General features: G+C 46.5%; 1 protein-coding gene and 1 long non-coding RNA gene across 3 annotated transcripts in view; one reads left to right on the top strand and one right to left on the bottom strand.

The window, feature by feature from the left end:
- The first annotated feature begins 4,081 nt into the window (after positions 1 to 4,081).
- Fdft1 (farnesyl-diphosphate farnesyltransferase 1) overlaps positions 4,082 to 15,588 on the top strand; it is a 28,243-nt gene continuing 16,736 nt past the window's right edge. Inside the window, exons 1-3 of one of the 2 annotated variants that reach the window (XM_028758749.1) lie at positions 4,082 to 4,251; positions 13,723 to 13,820; positions 14,915 to 15,098. In XM_028758749.1, coding sequence (XP_028614582.1) covers positions 4,153 to 4,251; positions 13,723 to 13,820; positions 14,915 to 15,098 — 381 coding nt within the window. In that variant the 5' untranslated portion in view covers positions 4,082 to 4,152. Of the gene's footprint in view, positions 4,252 to 13,473; positions 13,821 to 14,914; positions 15,099 to 15,588 lie in introns of those variants that run through there. The other variant, XM_028758748.1, reaches the window with a different exon arrangement.
- On the bottom strand, positions 14,354 to 15,148 carry LOC114613450. The gene is made up of 3 exons (XR_003710178.1): positions 14,937 to 15,148; positions 14,562 to 14,609; positions 14,354 to 14,477 (listed from the first exon to the last, which is right to left on the bottom strand). It is a non-coding gene; the product is annotated as an uncharacterized LOC114613450 (long non-coding RNA).

Here is a 15,588-nt window from a genome sequence, read left to right as displayed (position 1 = left end):
AGCTTTTGGGGGATTGGAGAACTGATGATGAGCAGGTGGCAGTTCCCTGTGAGACTGTATCCCTGCAGAGAAGCCTGACAGGCACTGGTCCAGGATGCAATGCCTGGTATTGTGCCACCCGGTGCTTCTCCAGAGCCTGTGTCCCACCCCATGTATGGAGCATCTCACCAACTTCATGATGGTGTATCCCAGCAATCTGAGTTTATGACTGTGCACCATATATCAGGCATGCCTTTGAGATCATCTCACCTGCTTGCTGGTGAGAACTCTCTGCAGGGTTTCACTGTCATTAGCAGTGGACCCTTGGGACTGAGCATGCACTGGGTGAGTCCCATAGGAAGATGGTAGGCTGTGGTGGGGCTCCACTGCACCCAGTGAATCAAGCCCTCTGGCTGGGGCTGGACATGGGTGCCTGTGAGGCTGCCTTCTAGACTATTAAGACAACAGGCAGATAAGCTGCTAAGTGCTACCACGGGCTCTTCTAATTTTTGGATGAACTGAGATATTCGGTGTGTTTCTGTTCAGAGGGAAGGGTATCCTGAGACTTGGACATCCAGGAACCAGAAGAGAGAGGTATTCCAATGGAAGGGTATCATGAGACACAGGAGCCTAGAAACCACATAACCCTGAGAGGAAGCTTCCTCAGGAGAGGCATTGCAGCTCCCAGGGGAGGGTATTCCTAGCTGAGCTGAGAATCTCAGCCCTGATCCACTTCCTGCTCCACTTCTTCGTTTTTTCCCTTCTCTTGATTGCTTTTTGGCTTCTTTCAATGAGGCACACCAGACAGCAAATCTCATAAAAGAGTTATTGGAGGGTCGAGGGAGAGGAGAGAGAAATCCAGGGATGGCGGCCGTCTGCTCCTGGGAGTGGACAGCAGGGATTGGACAAATGGCAGGGCTTATATAGGATTTTGGGGGGTTGGGGTGGGGCAGAGTTTTCCAGATTGAAGATTAGTGGGATTTCAAGTCCTGAGCTTGGGGACTCACCTCTTCCCCTCTTCCCTGCCTCAGGCCCATGCGTTACGATGGGAAGTCCTTCCTGGCAACAGGTGGCTTTGGCTGAGGACCCATCTCTGTGGAGCTGCTTGGGAAAGTTAGTTGCTGCCACTGTGAACAATCCCTGCAATGGTACTTTACTAAAGCTGTAGGCTAAGGCAAGAAAGGTGTTGCCACTGTGGACAGCTTCTGTGACGGGTCATTTTGACAAGAGCTGCCATTTTTGACAGCTGGGGGTATCATAGGCTGGGATGGGAAGGAGGGGCTGGCTACCACTGTGATGGGAACTCATGGGGCCAAGTCTGACTTCCCACCTGTTTCTAATAAGCTGATACTTTGAATGGAAATTAAAATCAAAGACTAACAGAGTGAGTTCCAGGACAGCAAGGACTACACAGAGAAAACCTGTCTCGAAAAACAATACAAGGGCTGGAGAGATGGCTCAGTGGTTAAGAGCACTGACTGCACTTCCAGAGGTTCTGAGTTCAAATCCCAGCAACCACATGGTGGCTCACAACCATCTGTAATGAGATCTGATGTCCTCTTCTGATGTGTCTGAAGACAGCTACAGTGTACTCATAATAAATAAATAAATCTTTAAAAAAAAAAGAAAAACAAAACAAAATCGAAGACTGAAGTTAGGTAATCTTTCACTTCTCACAGATCTTCAAGATGGACGTCTAAGATTAAGACAGATTCAGTTCTCTGATGAGGATCTCTGTCCTGGAATGCACCTTCTTAGAACACTGTGACCTCGTTGTGTGTGTGTGGGAGTGGGACTCTTCTGATATATTCTTTTTGTAGTAAGGATACCAGTATTGTAGCCACCTGCGGCCACAGATCAACTGGGTTCACCTGAAAGGGGGGGCTGGAAATGAAGAAAGGGACGGAGGGCAAGAGGAAATGAAGCCAAGACAAAGTTCTCTGATCAAGGCTCCAAGTTTAATGTTCAGCTCTCAATTTAAAGGGAAAGCTCCACTACTGAACCCCTTCTTGCTTCAGCTGGAGATGGGTGAGGGGAACCCATCCTTAGTCACAGCTAGAGGTGTCTCAAGGCAAGCTCAGCGGGCAGTCTATTCTAAGTTCCTGAAGCAGGCTGTATGTGCAACCAAGGTGGGTAGCTCCACCTAGGTCCTATTATTTTTGGTCTGATGTGGCCTGCTCAAGGCTGCTGGGGAGGGCACACAGTATAATTGGAATCATCTTAAGATCTGCCCTTGTGGTTTTGTTTATATATAATGTTTATCATATTCCCATCTCTAAAATTCCTCATTTTAGACTAAAGCTCCAGCACAGGAGTTTTCTATAGAAGGACACAAGAATTGAGGACCAAACTGGCACATACTTTTAAGAACTGTTTTTATTAGCATATTATTAGCATATTTATATATAACAATGGTTTGGGGTTTTTTTTCAAGACAGGGTTTCTCTGTGTAGCCCTGGTTGTCCTGGAACTCAGTCCATAGACCAGGCTGGCCTCGAACTCAAGAAATCTGTCTGCCTCCCAAGTGCTGGGACTAAAGGCATGTGCCACCACTGCCCGGCTGAACTTGTCTTTAAAACTAGTCATTTTTCTTCTTGATCAATAGGTTTAATTAGGGATACTAACAGAAGCATGGGCAACTTACTAGCAGTCGTACCACTTAAAATCTCTGTGCCTCATTAGGTCATACAAAGGCACCACCAAACTTGATGACCTGAGTTCTATCCCCAGGACTCACATGGAACAAAGAGAGAAGCGACCTCCACTCATGGCCTGTGTGTGATAACACTTATGCCCACATCAAAATATAATAAAAAAGGTCTAAGTAGAAATGGGGGCTAGTTGAATAGAAAGGATTATGAGGGCTAAAGGGGACTATAATAAAAATACATTATATACATGTATGAAGACTTCATAATAAAACTCATGTATCACGTATGCTAGTGACTTTTTAAAAGTCATTCATTCTACTAGCAGCCATCAACTACCAATAGATCTTCAGGGAGGGAGCCCTTCCTCGCCCCTTGCAATCCTTAACTGGGGAGGGCGGGAGGTATTTGTCCCCACTCCACCTCTATGTTGTGCAGATTTGGCAGGCACTACATAAATTCTGGTTCACATCAACCAGAACATGGAGAGATATGTTCATTAAGAGCCCAGTTCCCTTTCCAAGAATCATCACCATGCTGTCTCACAAGGTGGGAGAAGTCTAAGAAATACTGTGCGCTGTCCCACTTGGAGTTTTCTGGAGCTCAGGAAAGCCATAGGAAACTACTCGGAAGAAAGCAGAGGCTTTATCTGTTTTTAAGGTTTTTTGTTTTTTTTTTTAAATCACGAAACCTACTTTCTTTTAAAAATCTCTACTCCGCCGGGCAGTGGTGACGCACGCCTTTAATCCCAGCACTTGGGAGGCAGAGGCAGGCGGATTTCTGAGTTCGAGGCCAGCCTGGTCTACAGAGTGAGGTCCAGGACAGCCAGGACTACATAGAGAAACCCTGTCTCGAAAAACAAAACAAAAAAAAAACCTCTACTCCTTAGAACACAGGGATGCGAAACTTCAGGCCTCTAGTGACCGACCGCTCTGCTTACATTATTTTGTAGCGGCTCACCTACGAGCCGCCAGTCGCGTTTCCAATCCCCGCTTCCCTTCCACTATAACGCGGCTTTGCTAGCTACCCCTTAGGCATCCCTAGAGGTGAACGCTGACTGGGGGCGGAGGCCCCACAGAGCCAGAGAAACTCTCCTTGGAGCGACAGAGCACGCGGGGATCAAGCCTGTCCCGAACCCCAGAACGTCCACGCATGCGCCTCGCTCGCTACCCGCCTAAGACACGCAGCCCAAACAAAGGTTCGCTTCTGGGTACCAATCGAGCTCGCTGGCTTCTTTCCAGCCCTCCAATCAGATTCTAGGGTGTGGTCATCGCGCCAGGCTCTTCCGGCTGCCGATTGGCCAACGTTTTCCTGGTGCGAGCGGCTCTGGCCAATCAACATCCGTCAGTCCACTCCGCGCGTCCTAGCCTGGAGGCGCGAGCGGCACGGCCGGTTGAGGAGGGCGGGAGGTGGGCGGGACGTCCGGCTCTGGCCCCGCCTTCTCGCCCTGCCCACCCCCAGCGTCTAAACACAGGTGGGAGCGGGAGATCCCGACAGGTGAGCCCCGCGCTCGGCAGTCGCAAGGATGGAGTTCGTCAAGTGTCTAGGCCACCCGGAGGAGTTCTACAACCTGCTGCGATTCCGCATGGGAGGCCGGCGGAATTTCATACCCAAGATGGACCAGGTAAGCCGAGCATCCTTGCTCCCTCGCTGGCCTGTGGTCGCTGCTAGCACGGGAGGTCTCTTGAGGATGGTCTCTGACGCCCTGGTCTCCACGAAAGGCGGGATCCCAGCCTGGGTGGCGCACCCCACATGAGCCCTGTCCCCCTGCCAGGCCCCGCCCTCCCCCCCACCTGTCTTTAAAGGTTTCTGCCTGTTCAAGCAGTTGGTTTTCGTGGTAGTTTGGCTGCGTAGTTTGTTCTTCTAAGCTTGGAGTTTATTTCTAATTAAATGGGTGCGTTCTAGAATCGAGATTAGATAAAGAGAACACGCTTGAGAAAATTTTTGAGAACAGAAGGAATCCTGTAGGAATTATGCCTATCTGCACTGGAACGAAACTCAAACTTCGCACTCCTTCCAGTTTTCAGACATCACTTCCCTTATAAGCTTCCTCACCTTCCTGCAGCCACTATTTTATTCCTGGGTGCTTCTTAACGTTTTTTGTTGTGTTCAAGTTCCTACTAGCTATTGGATGCCGGAAGGCCAGAACTTGGTTTTTGTTCGTATTTCATCCGTCTGTACCTTTCTTAAACACGTGCTTTTATGATAATACTTACTCTAACAAAAGTATGTAACTGTTGCATGAATACATATCCAGTTAACTTAGTGTGTTACAACAAAAATTTAAAATTTTCCCCTTCAGACACTGTATTTTATTTAAAGGTAGTCTTAATTGGTGTCCTTTATTAAAAACACTTTACTTTTCTCATTCAGAATCCTTCTCACTTTAAGATTTAGGTCTAACAAGTGCTGTCAACCATTCAGCAGACCCGGGACACCTGCGTGGTGATGGGCGCTCTGTTGAGTAAAGCGTGGATAGCAGTGTAATTAAGAGCATAGGCAAATAGGATCCTCAAGGAAATAAATGAGTACGTTTCAGGGGTGAAGGATGTACAGCTGCCAGATTCTTGCAAGGATAAGTGATCAAAGAGTCTGCTTTATAGTCCAAGTTGGTCTCCTGACAGCCCCTGTCACAGGTAGTTCATTTCTCCTGGGGAGGCCGATTCACTCTGCCTTCTCCAGATAGTCACTTGCTAGGACTCTTACAAAGTGTTAAAATTTGTTTTGTGGAAACCGGAGGAAGGCATTCAGACCTGCAAGGTTTCCTTGCCTGCATTGCTTAACTTTCACAGCGATCCCACTTTCAGATGCAAGATTGTGTATTTCAGTCTCAATACAATCTAAGGTTCTCTTACTTGATTCTGGATTTTATTTTTTCAAGACAGGGTCTCACTTTGTAGCCCTGGCTGTCTTGGAACTCACTTTGTAGATTGATCAGGCCAGCCTTGGAACTCACAGACATCCACTTGCCTCTGATCCCCCTGTCTCTGCTCCCAGAGTGCTGGGATTAAAGGTGAACCACTAACCCCTGGCAAGTCTGAATTTTAAGCGACTTGAAAATAATCTTTTCACCGGGCAGTGGTGGCACACGCCTTTAATCCTAGCACTTGGGAGGCAGAGACAGGCGGATTTCTGAGTTCAAGGCCAGCCTGGTCTACAGAGTGAGTTCCAGGACAGCCAGGGCTACACAGAGAAACCCTGTCTCAAAAAAAAACAAAAACAAAAAAAAGAAAAAAGAAAATAATCTTTTTTTCATGTGAGTGCCTTTAGTGAACAGACCTACCTGCCTTGGGGAAGCTTTTAGCCTTCTAAACCAGGTGCCTTTGCCCAAGTGTGGCAGAATAGTGACTGTCACAAGGAGAAGTACTGGAGTAGGAAGGAAAAATCACTGCTTGTTAGGATGCGAGTTTAACCTTTTCAGGGTTGCCTGAAGGAAATAGAGTTTTCAGATGTCTCTGGCTTTGTGAATAAATATTTGCTTGGCTCAGTGTTAGTAAGATTTCTTTGAGCGCAGACATGATCTCGTAGGTGGACACTCCCACACCTGACCTTATGAATGTATGTGACAAGTGGTTTTCAAAATGCATCTATGTTAAAAAGCATTGTAGAAAACGACCCATCAGCTGTGTGTGTAAGGCATATGTGAAAACAAAACAATTGCATGTTGGACTTGGGTCCCACTGCCAAGACGTCTCATTGCACAAACCTTTAGAAATCTAAATACTTCTATCCTGGAGAAGTTGTAATTTGAGCTTTTATGGGGTGAACCTAAGATAAAGAATCTCTGCTTACAGTCTAGGTTGCTTGGTCTCCTGACACCTGGTAATGGCAGTTTGCCACTTCTGGGGAGGTGCGTTCACTGTCTTCTTCTTTCAGTCCACGAAGTTCAGGTTTTAGGAAGCTTTGGACTGAACTTTGTTCTGCTTTTAGAGCCAAAGGGAGATTTAATTTTTGTTTTGGAATACAGGCCCTTGAAGTATTAAGAAAACTCATAATTTTTAAGAATACTGATGAGAGTCTGGTGTAGTGCCACACATGCCTTTAATCCCAACATAAGGAAAAGAGATGAAGGTGAATTTCTGTGAGTTCATGGTCAGCCTGGTCTACATATTGAGTTAAGAGCTAGCCATAGATAACATAGTGAGACCCTGTTTCAAACAACAGACCAAAAAAGTACTCCTCCAAAGCAGTGTCTTTCTTCAGTTATTTCCGTATGGCACTCTTTCCAAGCCATGCACCTTCCGGGTCCTTCTTTTTCTTTAAAGTTTGTTTTCCATAATTGCATGCTACTTGGGCCAATTTTAGCCTGGTTACTTCAGAACTTTACATTTCTAGTTCCCATATCTTAAGATGGGCGTTAACTTAAAAGGCTCTTTGGGCGTTTTGGTTTCTGGAACTCGGTTTGTGGTTCAGGCTGGCTTTGAACGCTGAGCCTCCTGAGTGCTGTAATTGCAGGTGTGAGCCTCCAAGCCCAATTAAAATGCATTTTCATTACAAAATACTTTGTGCAGACAAATCTTGGAAGTTATATATAACAAACCACTGCATCTGTAACTTGTCCTATTTACTTCATTCTCTTCATTTATATTTTATTAAGAAGTTAAATATTCAGAAACAAAGCAGTAGATGTTCCAGGTCTAGCTCAGAGCTAAACACACTTGTTGATGGCACTAAATGGATGGTATCTGCAGACAAGGCACCCTGTGTCTGACGTTGGCCTGCCTGCCCCATTCTCGTGTTCACCTGGCCTTTTCAGGCAGTTTCCTCACACTTTGGGCTTAGAACTGTGGACACCTGTCTGGGACCTTTTCCTCTGTTGTTGTGCTTTGCAGAAAGCCTTTTGAAACTGGGATTGTGTGCCTTGTCTTTTAGTTAGAGAGTGCCATAATTAGCTAATGTTTATTAGCCCTTGGTATGTGCCAAACACTATCTTATGCACCTCCCATCTGTTATGTAAACACCCAAGTTGCCCTTGGAGGATCTGTTTTCCTGTTTTGTAGCTGGGACTCAGAGAGGTGAGTTACCTAATGTCCCTTAGCTACAGTGTGGTCTCTGGGATTTGACCCTTACAATCTGATGCAGAGCTTTTTCAGACTCTTTTTTAAAAAAAAAAGATTAATTTTTTTATTTTCCAGTTGTGTATGTGTGTTACAGTGTCTGTGTGGGTTTGTGGAAATGAGTGCAGTACCTGCTGAGGCCAGAAGAGGGCATCAGATGTCCCTGGAGCTGGAGTTTAGAGTGTTTGTGAGCTGCAGACACTGGGAGCGGAACTCTAGTCCTCTGCAAGAGCAGTACTTGCTCTTCATCACTGAGCCCTCTCCGCAGCCCCTCCAGAGCTCTCTCTCCCAATATGTTGTTCATCCTTAGGGTAATGGACCACAGAAATGCATTAGGCAGACTGTCCAGAGCCAGCTAAGAGGTGGACACACCTAGGCCTGATGCACACAAATGCCTGTCCTAACTAGCACTACCAAACAGCCTGACTGGAAAGATGGCACAGCAGGTAAAGGCACCTGCCAACAAGCCTGACAACCTGAGTTTAATTCCCAGGACCCACATGGTAGAAGCAAATTGTTCTACATAGCGTAGCACATGCTATCCTCTATAAAAATAAATATGTACAAAAATTTACATATATTTTACTATACTATATATTAATAGATATTATCTACTTTTTTTTTTTTCAAGACAGGGTTTCTCTATGTAGCCTTGGCTGTCGTGGAACTCACTGTGTAGACCAGGCTGGCCTCCAACTCAGAAATCTGCCTGTCTCTGCCTCCCAAGTGCTGGGATTAAAGGCGTGTACCACCACCGCCCAGCACTTTTTTTTTTTTTAAACTGAGCGTGGTAGCACATGACTTTAATCTGAGCACTTGGGAGGCAGAGGCAGGTGGTTTCTATCTAGGCTGTGAGTTCCAGGTCAGAAGATGCTGTCTTACAGCTGTTTATCATCTAAGTGTATCGCTTAGAGTTTTTAAATTAAATTTTTTCAGAAAATGCATTATTATTGTGTCTGTGTGTATGAGTGCACATATGCCACTGCACACATGCGACAGTCATAGGACAGATTTGTGGGGTTTGTTCTCTCCACCATCTCTAACCAGGGTTCCAGGAATTGAACTCGGGCCACCAGTCTTGTTTAGCAAATGTCTTAAGATGCTGTGGCATCCGGCCAGCTTCTCCCTTAGCTTTTACTGAGGACAAACCGTCCCAAAGTTTAGGGCTGCAGTTATGGAGTTTGGTTGTACAACACGTGCTGTTTCCTAATATTAGTGGATGGCTAAGCGGTAAGATATGCTGTGTGCATATTTTATCTTAGTCTTAGGAAGCCAGAGTCAGTGGTTTAAAGTACAACTGTTAATTCACAGTTGTCTGGAACAGCTGGACCCATTTCTCCATGGCCTGCTCAGCTGTCAGGCAGCTTGTAGCTAATGAAGGGGTGGTTAGCAGGTTACAGCTGGAATAGAAGAGACACTTATCAGCCTGCAGGCTTGTCCTGGGACTCGGTGGACACTGGAAGGGAGCAAACCTCTATATGCACACTTTTCAGACTTCTGCTGGAGCCACATCTGTTACTGTCCAATTGTACCCCAGATTTTACCAGGGGAGCCAGGTATGAGGGAGGAGAGAAAGACTCCTTCCTGATAGGTGGTCACAAAATTTTGTGGCCATGTTTACAGCTTACTACACTTTATCACTCTTAGTAGTAATCTCAAGGGACCTGCCACTTTGTGAATTATAAGTGTGGTTTTCGTCATATCGCCTTTTTTTTTTTTTTTTTTTTTTTTGGTTTTTGGTTTTCGAGACAGGGTCTCTGTATAGCCCTGGCTGTCCTGGAACTCACTCTGTAGACCAGGCTGGCCTTGAACTCAGAAATCCACCTGCCTCTGCCTCCCAAGTGCTGGGATTAAAGACGTATGCCACCACTGCCTGGCTCCTCATGACTCTTAAACTCTTTTTTTTTTTTTTAAAGATTTATTTATTTTTTTATTTATATGAGTACACACTGCAGCTATCTTCAGACACACACTAGAAGAGTACATCGAATCCCATTACAGATGGTTGTGAGCCACCATGTGGTTGCTGGGAATTGAGCTCAGGACCTCAGGCAGAGCAGTCGGTGCTCTTAACCACTGAGCCATCTCTCCAGCCCCCGGGCTATTGTTCTTTTAAGAGCTGAAAAGTTTTTCTTGGGCCAGTAAGATGGGTCACCAGGCGTGTGCCACCACTGCCTGGCTCCTCACGACTCTTAAGTATGCCTCTGGGATACCCAGCCAGGCCTAGCCACCTCTGTGCTTTTTAGCTTGGAGGCTGTTTGGCTCAGAAAGCTCAGGTGTTTCATGAACCCAGCTAGCAGGCCAGAACTGGTGTGTATAATTAAAAAAAGAAGAAACTAGGCAAAAGGCCTGATTCTTGTCAAACCTGTGTTCTATTGGGAGAGGAACTCAAGACATGCGCAGTGACACACTGGTGCCACTGAAGTACATGCTGCAGTACATGCTCTTCCAGAGGAGGAGGCAGGAGGCTCCTGTGAGTCCAGGAGTTTAAAACTAGCCTAGATGCCACAGCAAAACCTCAGCTAAATAAATAAGAGTAGTCCAGAGTACCTCTAATTAGTGGAAACAAACTGAAAAATTCATTTCTCTTCATTTAATATTTCTTTCTTAAGTAGCAATAATAACAACAACAAAAAAAAACCTGATGGATATGTATCCTGAACTATTGATATCGAGAGCTGATTATTTTTGTAACAAGAAAATAAATGTGGGTTTAGGCCAGGCATGGTGGTGCTAGGCTTTTAATCTTCCAACAGGCAGGCAGATCTTTGACTAGGCAGTGAGACATTATCTTAAAAACAAAACAATCAAGTTCAAGTAATTGTCTTTTCCAGAGCATATTAGCACATCTCAGTGCATTGCCCCACATGCAAGTTGTGTGACATTACTCAGGCCACAAAATGGAAGAAGCTGACCTCTTCTGAGGAGACCTGACTTGTGTCAGTTCTAACTCTTACTATTTAGCCAAGCATGTTCTGCTCGGTAACTTAATCTCTGTGTTTCTTTATCATCTGTAAGATAGTATGAGCTACAGGGCCTTAGTCACAGCCGGCCAGCTCCAGGCTGGGATTGAAAGGGGTTTTGTTTCTTTGTTTTCCTTTATGCTAGAAGGCCTTGGAGTTTAGCCTAGATCGCTTCCACTTCTTCATCTTTTACCCTCAGCTTCCCAAGTACAGGGTCATAGCTATGCCCACCAGGCCTGGCTAACTGAACATCATTTGGTGGCAGAGCCTGATTTTATTGCAGGTAAGGCTTCATTTGTCGTGTTTGGTTTATATATTCAGCTGTATTGCTTAAGAATTGTTGCTAAGGAATCCTGGGGTCCTAATCCAGGCTTATGGTTTGTTTTCTAAAACACTAAAAAGTATGACCCCTGCTACCTGTGTGGCATGGACTGTAGCATGTTATATCATCCTTAAACATTTAGAAAGGGTTAAAGGTAATGTTTGTATTGTTTGGCATCCAGTACCTAATAAGTGGCAGTTATTAACCTTCGCAATGTCCAATCCTGAGGTCCATGGGTTCTGAGGTTTTGCTTTTCCCACCCTAAGCAAACCTGTCTTATTAAAACCAAGGGCAGGACTGGCAGGGGTGGTCTTGGTAGCTGTCAGCTGGAGCCTGGAGCCTCAGCCTCACTTAGGAGTTGTCTATACCCTTGCCCGGAATGCCCTTTGCGCCCTGTTCCCTCACTGGCGCATTCTGGATGTATACTTCGCTTCAGGCAGCAGGGAGAAACTGGGAGGCTCTAGGGACAGTAGTGTGACATACTGGGAGTCCACGGCCATGAGAACTTTCCAGCATTCCGAGAACAGTGCTGTCCTTAATAGGATTCTTCTTGGTCATTTTAGGGCCCTGTTGTTTACGGTGACATACTGAAACAGAAACAAAACAGAAGTGCTGTGGAGGGAGGCAAGCCCTGCACCTTGTCTTTTTTGGGTGTTGGGGTGAAGAGGGCTCCCTAAGCCTGCTCTTCAAACCCAGAGCCATTTTCCCTTTGCATTCCTTGCAAGTCCTGGTGAGAGCAGCCGCTAGACCAGTGGTTCTCAACCTTCCTAATGTTCCGACCCTTTAAGGCTGTTCCTCATGTTGTGGCAAACCTCAACCATGAAATTATTTTTTATTTCCTAACTGTAATTTTGCTACTGTTACGAATCGTAATGTAAATCTCTGTGCTTTTTCAGCGGTCTTAGGCAACCCCTGTGAAGGGGTCATTGACTCCCAAAAGGGTCACAACCTACAAGTTGAGAAACACTGCAAAGAAATATGTAGGGCATGGTCACGGTGAGCTTTGCAGAGAGCTGCTCACCTTGGCTGTGGTATGTGGTAGGTAGATCGAAGCTGCAATTTGAGCAGTGAAGAGGCAGAGAGGCAGGAGAATTGCCATTAATTAGTTCCAGGATTGCCTGGGCTACAAGAGTAAGACTGTCTTAAAAGAGAACAGTTGTTATTCAGTTTTTTTTCCCTGTGAAATCTTGTCTTTCCACATTTTGAAGGAGTTAGTGACTTTAAATCGTCTGTGAAGGTGTTGCTTTATCTCATTGAAACTCCACGGGTCATTAATGTGGTAGACTATGAGTTTTAGTTATATGTTGATCAGTAGATAGTAGTTTTCACTAACATATTTTATTAGAAATGGCAAGAAAACAAAACTCAGGATTCTACCTTTTTTTTTTTTTTTAAAGAAAGTCTTACTCTTTAGACAAAATAATGTGTGTCCATATTAGGAAATGTAGGAAATCCAAATAAAAAGACATAGCTCACAGGGCCCACCAGAGTCCAGGGTTCTCTAACATTCCAGTGCAACTGTGGATTGCCTACTAACAGATGTGCTGTATTTCAGAAACAACTCCCTCGTTAGATAATTGTGTTTCCCAGTTCTTAAAATGAGTGGAGATACTGTGTAGGATCGTGCAAGGGGCGGTAGAAATTCTGTACCTTCAGCTCAGTTTTCCTGCTCACAAAAGTTTTATAAAGTGCACAGACAGCACAACACAAAAAGCAGTTTTTGTGTTGGCATTTGTAGTAAGACACCTTCCAAACCTCCTGCTCCTTGCAAAGTTTTCCTTTGCAGAGACCAGCTGGTATTGTGCTTCTGTGAACACGGATTGTAAGGTTTCCAGTAGTCTTAGCCGGACTAGGGACAGCAAAGCAGTGCAGCAGTAGTTGAAAACCAGATTCTCTCTGGAAGAAAATGCTTGCAGTAGGGTTAAGAAGCCTTAGGCTAGAACTGAGCTCAGTCCCGATTACGTACTAGAGCGGGAAATTAATAAAGGGAAGCTTCAGAGGGTGAGGGGTCATTGCTTTAGGTGGACCAGCATGGTTGGTCGTGGTTGGGCAGTGCTGGATGTGGTGTCCATATGTGTAATCCAGCACTCGGAAGGTAGAGGTAAAAGGGTTGCCCGAGCAAGTTCGAGGCCAGCCTGGTGTACACAGCCATTTCCCGAGCCAGCCAGAGCTACACAGTAAATTGACCACAGACAGTTTACCAAAGGCCAGTCGAGTTGGCAAGGGGAGTCAGAGGAGCCTGCACAGATAGTTTAGTCTAGGAAAGACTGTCACAGGGAGGGAAAGCTAGCTTCTCAGAGCTGTGCCTGGGCGCTCTCTTCTCCTCCACAGTTTGTGGGGGGGTTCGTGCTGCAGGGGCGTGGTGAGAGGCGGCAGGGGGCGTGGCCCGGGCCTGCACGTGTTGTGGAGTGAGGCTCTCTCTACTCTGGCCAGGGTTAGCCCTATCAGATCCCCGCCCTGCGGTGGGCGCCTTGCAGCTCAGTGGGGCTTATGGAGGAAGGACTCTGCGCGGAACTCCCATGGCAGCCGCTGCCAGCAGCACCAAGGCCATGGCCCTGGTCAAGCGGACCTTGGTGCTGAGCCCGGTCGCTGCGCCTAAGACTCCGGGGTCACCCCCACGGGGCTGCTCCTGGCCCCCCACCGCCTGGCCTTTCAAGGACTGGTCCCGGGCACGGAGCCCGGCTGCCAGCTGTCTGCCCCAGCCTCACTCCTGCTCCACGTCTGCCACCACGGTGTGTCTTCTTTTCCCACAGGACTCGCTCAGCAGCAGCTTGAAGACATGCTACAAGTATCTCAATCAGACCAGTCGCAGCTTTGCAGCGGTGATCCAGGCGCTGGATGGGGACATACGGTTAGTGGAGAGCTCTGACTTGGGGAGGACCGCTTTTCCAGGAACCTTTGAGTCACTGCAGCTACAGCTAGGTTGACACACCACATAGAATTATGGGCTCCTTGTTGTGGCTTAGGCAGGACTGCCTCCCCCCCCACTCCGCCCATGTGTTTACTTGCAAATGCCCTTCCAGGCACCTGGCCATCTACCAGCGTCCTTTTAGGCCAGCCCTTTCACAGAAGGGGGTGGGGCAGCCATGTTGATTACCTTCTTTTAGTCTTGGCACCTGTACCCTTTAGTGAGTAGGCTAGACAATTTTTTTTTTTTGCCTTTTTGTTTGTCACCTTATGTTTCAAGGGTACTGAGTCCTCAAAAAGTATCTCTTGTGCACATTACACACAAGTTTAGTGCAGTTACTGTGCCCGTGACAGCATTCATGCTGGGAAGTTTTCCATCTACAAAAAATCCTAGTGCCCTCTAAACATTTGCCTCTTGGTCCCTGTCGTGCATTGCTTAGATGGAAAACATTCCTGACCCACATAGCACCCACCTGCTTAGCTTTCCGTTTTACTCTTTACTCAGAAGCGGTAGAGTTCACTGCTCCCACTTAGTGAACTTAGTGACAGGCAAACAATCGATAAGTGCTAAGTATGGCAGGCTTTGATGTCGCTTCTAATCCTGCAGAGTGAGTGGTAAGACGACTTTAGAAAATGGCTTGGCACAAATTATTTATTTAGTTAAGCTTTTGAAGTAGGGTCTCACCTTATGGTCCCAGTTGTCCTGAACTCAGCATCTTCCAGCCTCAGCCTCCTGAGGTGAGAGAACAGGCATGAGCACGGCCCTGATTTACATATTAGTCAGAAATACATATTTAAAAAACAGGCTGATGAAATGGGTTAGCCTGTGAAAGTGCTTGCTGCCAAGCCTGACAACTTGAGTTCAGTTCTCAGAACCCACAGGCGGAAAGGGAGGACTGGTTTCCTGAAGTTGTCTTCCAACCTCCCACATGCGCCGGGGCACGCCCATGCTCTTTCACACACACAAAATAAGTAGATGTTTAAAAAAAAAAAAAGCACACACTTGGTACCATGTTCCTAGCTTTTCCTTTTTCACAGACATGCGGTGTGTGTGTTTTACCTGGTTCTCCGAGCCCTGGACACCCTGGAAGACGACATGACCATCAGTGTGGAGAAGAAGATCCCACTGCTTCGCAGCTTTCACACTTTCCTCTATGAGCCGGAGTGGCGGTTCACCGAGAGCAAGGAGAAGGACCGACAAGTGCTGGAGGACTTCCCCACGGTACTGGACTCTGTCTGGGTATATGTTGTCAATAATTGGCAGTGCAGTTTTCAGCCTCTGAGCTGAGAGAAAGGTGCCATGAACAGTCTGAGGGCAGCTGAGAGTCCAAAGCCAGACCTTTTTGGTTGGAATCCCAACTTGTTAATTGGTAACGAGGTTTATAGCCTCTCCCTACCTCGGTTTTCCCTCTGTGTGGTAGAGACAATAACAGCTCCCCATTTCTAGTGGTGCTGATACTCTTGAGGGCAGCGTGGCTGTGACCCTTTCTACAGGCTGTTACTGAGAAGTCCCGGGGCCATTCTTACACTCAGGTCTGAAATTCACATTTCAGGTCTGAAGAACTGTCAAAATAGTAAAAGAAAAAAAGGTGGATCTCTAGACCGGCTTACATGGGCCTGTTGACTGTAGTGTAGCCCACAGTGAAGCTGGCAGCTTAGGGTTGTTGCTCAGCATGGCTCATACCTTTGGATGGGGTGTGGCCTTCTGCAGC

The sequence above is a fragment of the Grammomys surdaster genome, unplaced genomic scaffold (genome assembly GCF_004785775.1).
Source record: "Grammomys surdaster isolate TR1022 unplaced genomic scaffold, NIH_TR_1.0 126219, whole genome shotgun sequence".
NCBI classification, from domain to species: Eukaryota; Metazoa; Chordata; class Mammalia; order Rodentia; family Muridae; genus Grammomys; species Grammomys surdaster.
This window is presented reverse-complemented; position numbering and strand designations above follow the sequence as displayed.